Genomic DNA, 3,401 nt, shown 5'->3' with positions numbered 1-3,401 from the left:
TGTTGCCAAAAGCAGTATCAGTGTTGCTCAGCTTTTGTGTCCCCAGCTAGCACTAATGTGAATACTATAATTGTTCCAAATATCTTGCTTTCTTATTTCTACGTATTCTACTTCCACTTATTCAGATGGCCAGTACCTTGATTCCTCTTTTCTCCTGGTCAGTCACCTCTTATCTGGTTTCATTTTTTTGTCCAATTAAGTACTGTGGTATATGATGTCTACTCCCCTATTACTGGAGTCTTAACTTTATTTTCCCCTTGTTTTATGCAACCTGCCTGGGAACTCTCAGTCTTGGATACCTCCAGTTATTTAATGTCGCTCTTGGGTTGTCAGCTTGTTTGAGGAAATCACTTAGCTTAACTCTTGTTCCAGTGCTAGGTGGCGATCTCTGATTTCAGGTGGCCCTCGAACTACTTCTTGAAGATCCTTGTAATTTATTCCTGGTCAGTCTCCTTACTCATCTTCTATAGCAGCCCTAGATCTTCATTACAGGTACAAACACCTCTCCTCCCGTTTCCTACCTTTCCCACCTTTTTCTTCATAATTATTTTTTTTAACAATTTACCATGTGCCAGGAATGTGGCTATGAGTTAGAGATAGAACAGCAAATAAGACCAATTACTGCTTTGTCTTGCTAAGTAAAAACAGAGGTAAAATGATGTGCAAATCCTTAGGGCTGAGAGAACTTGGTAGTTGTGGGGTGTTAGAAATTCAGTCTGCAGAGCTGGAGCAGAGGGATGGAGGATGCCAGGAGGAGGGCTGGGTGTGGGCGGGGATAGATGAAGAAATAAACAGGAAGCAGACCCAGCTTCTTTCATTCTGGGCAGACAACATTCCTTCTTACCTCAGGAAGGAGTCGTACCTTGAAGAGTGATGTTTCCCCGGTTTGTCTTCCCTGCTCCCCAAACGAAAGCACACGGCGCCTTAACTGTATTCACACCTGTTCTTCTCAGCTTTCCTCCTATCTCCAAGAAAGGCGTACCCTTCCTTTCATCAAGCCCTGTTTGTTTAGCTTTACATCTTGGATCCAGGTGGATTTACCAAATTGCCAGCTCATAGAATGAGTGATGCATCATGTTTTCTTATTTCTTTTAACTAATTACAAGTTTTAAAGCTATTTGTGTTGGAAAGCTAAAGAATTCTACAAAGTTTTAATAGAGCATTTTTGTTTTATCTTCATAATACCAGTTTAAGTAATGATTAGTCCATACTTTTCTAAGGTGCCTGTTTCTGGGAAGATGGGGTAGAGGGACTCTGCTTACAGGCAAGTCAGCACAGGAGACTGCATAGAACACTTTCCTCCCACAGGCTCAGGTGGTGAGGACGTGGAAGATTGAGACCGGGGTGGAAAGGGAGCACCCGCTGATGTATTTATGCAGCCATTGGAAACATTTACACTCGAAAAGAAATATTCATATGTAAAATAGTTTATTTTTCTTCTATATACCCTTTAACATAAATATAAAAATATATAAATGTGTATGCACACCTGTACACATACATATATCTTTTTTATGCCCCAAAGTCTCACCTTTCTCTGCTAATTCATCTCCTGCTTCTGAGAGCAATATCAGACTATTGAGTGTGCTGATTTTACTCTGCATCTTGTATTCATCAGACACATCTTCACTCCGTTCCAGGTTCTTCCAAGGCACCACCAAGGAGCTGCAGCAAAGATAGGTGAAACACTCTTTACTATTAAGACAAAAAATATCCAAACATTTCAGCAAATGGTCATTTGGGGAATTGGTCACTGCTCTACACTTATTATCGTTATATATTACACCACATCTCCGAGCGTCTCCAGGATCCAAACTGTAGAATTTTGCCATTTTTCATCAAATTTTTCTCACTATTAACATTAAACATGGAGGTGGTAGGTTGTTTTCTTCCTACTCTATTGGACTTGCCTGTTACTAATTCTTAAATATTTGCTAAATTGATTAATAAAATAATGTGTGGTTTAAGGTTGAGATCTACCTGTACTTTGAAAGGACACTTCAGTTAATACAGACTAGGCTTTGACCTGGCTTGGCTTAGGAAGATTCTTATATGGTGTTGGAATTTGGAGACTGAACTAGGATGCCGTTTGTAAATGTGAATAACTTAGACTCATGAGTAGGCGGCTTTTACTTTATCCTCATTTGTTAGAGATTTTCTAGACTGGAGAGCACCCAAACTGACGCTCTGGAGCTTGGAGGTCGAAGAGATAGGGTGAAAGAGTGGGAAGTCTTCCTCTTGGCCGTGAGTGCAAATGCTCTGAACGTTGCAGTTGGAAGCAGATGACAATCAAATTTCAGGCTGATGAGATGCTAGGTTTCTAGATTTATAAAGTAGAGAGAAGTTTGATTTGGTGAGGACTTCCGGAGAGATCAAAAGTTAGGTAGTCAAAGTGTTCACTTCAAGTCCTGCAATGTTCGTGGAGATAATTATGATTGTTGTTATTCAGATGAAATTAGCAAACTATCTATATATTGATCTGTAAGAATTTAAAAAGGCTGTGATATATAAATGATTAAAAAGTTCATAGCTTCAAAGGAATTTCACTTGAATATTTGTCAGCTATTTTTTGGTAAACAGACTTCTCATATGATGTACATATATGCATTCTGCAGGTCTAGAGCAGTTTGTTGGAAGAATGCAAGATTTTCGATTATACCAAGTGGCGCTTACAAACAGGTAAGCAGGTGTGGTATTGTAAAGCTCAAAAAGCAGAAGAATAAATGCTGCGTCTACTTAAATAAGAGTAGTATGAAGATTATAGCATTTTTCACCTTTACAGCATTTGGCTAACATCACCTAATTAATGTTTACAGTGTTTGCTTTGGCTTAGTCTGTGGTTGTTATTCACTAGAGCTACTCTAGCAGGTAACGCCTCATCATGTGAAACTGATCAAATTCTTTACAAAAAATTTCTTCTAAAAAAAGTAAATGTTCTATAAGAAGTAGTTTTTGATACTTAAACTTCTATATCTCACCTTTTAAAATTACTTTGTTGAATTTGTAGAACAACAAAAATGATTATTTTGTTATATAGGAAAGTCTCAAGAGACTGGTCTATTATGAATAACTTCAAGTGTTGTTATATATTTTTCTATTTCCAGTGAGCAAATAATTATTTAGACTTGGACTAGCTGTAGTAAAAGAGTTCATCTTGAGAATAGGTGGGGACTCTATCTTGGGGGTTCTCGAAGGCATGTAGATTCCCTATTTGTTCAAAAAAAGTTCCAGTGGCATTCAGCTTAAAACATCCTCCCAAGTGCCTTTTCTATTTTGTGATTTGATGATATAAGAACATATTGTTGTATGGATGAATTGATCTTATTTACTTATATTAAAGATTTAAAAATGTTCATATTTTTCAAGGGAGATAGATGAGTATGGTGAATTTACAAATGGCA

The 3,401-nt window shown here is 37.7% G+C and overlaps 1 protein-coding gene across 1 annotated transcript in view; it reads left to right on the top strand.

Annotated features, from left to right (window-relative positions):
- The window catches only part of USH2A (usherin), a gene marked incomplete at its 3' end in the record, with an annotated part of 612,524 nt that overhangs the window by 61,837 nt on the left and 547,286 nt on the right, over positions 1-3,401 (top strand). Inside the window, 1 exon segment of the mRNA XM_011366141.1 lies at positions 2,616-2,679. Coding sequence (XP_011364443.1) covers positions 2,616-2,679 — 64 coding nt within the window.

Source organism: Pteropus vampyrus, unplaced genomic scaffold (assembly GCF_000151845.1).
Source record: "Pteropus vampyrus isolate Shadow unplaced genomic scaffold, Pvam_2.0 Scaffold121, whole genome shotgun sequence".
NCBI lineage: Eukaryota > Metazoa > Chordata > Mammalia > Chiroptera > Pteropodidae > Pteropus > Pteropus vampyrus.
Note: the sequence above shows the minus strand (reverse complement) of the source record. Positions and strands in the feature narration are given on the sequence as shown.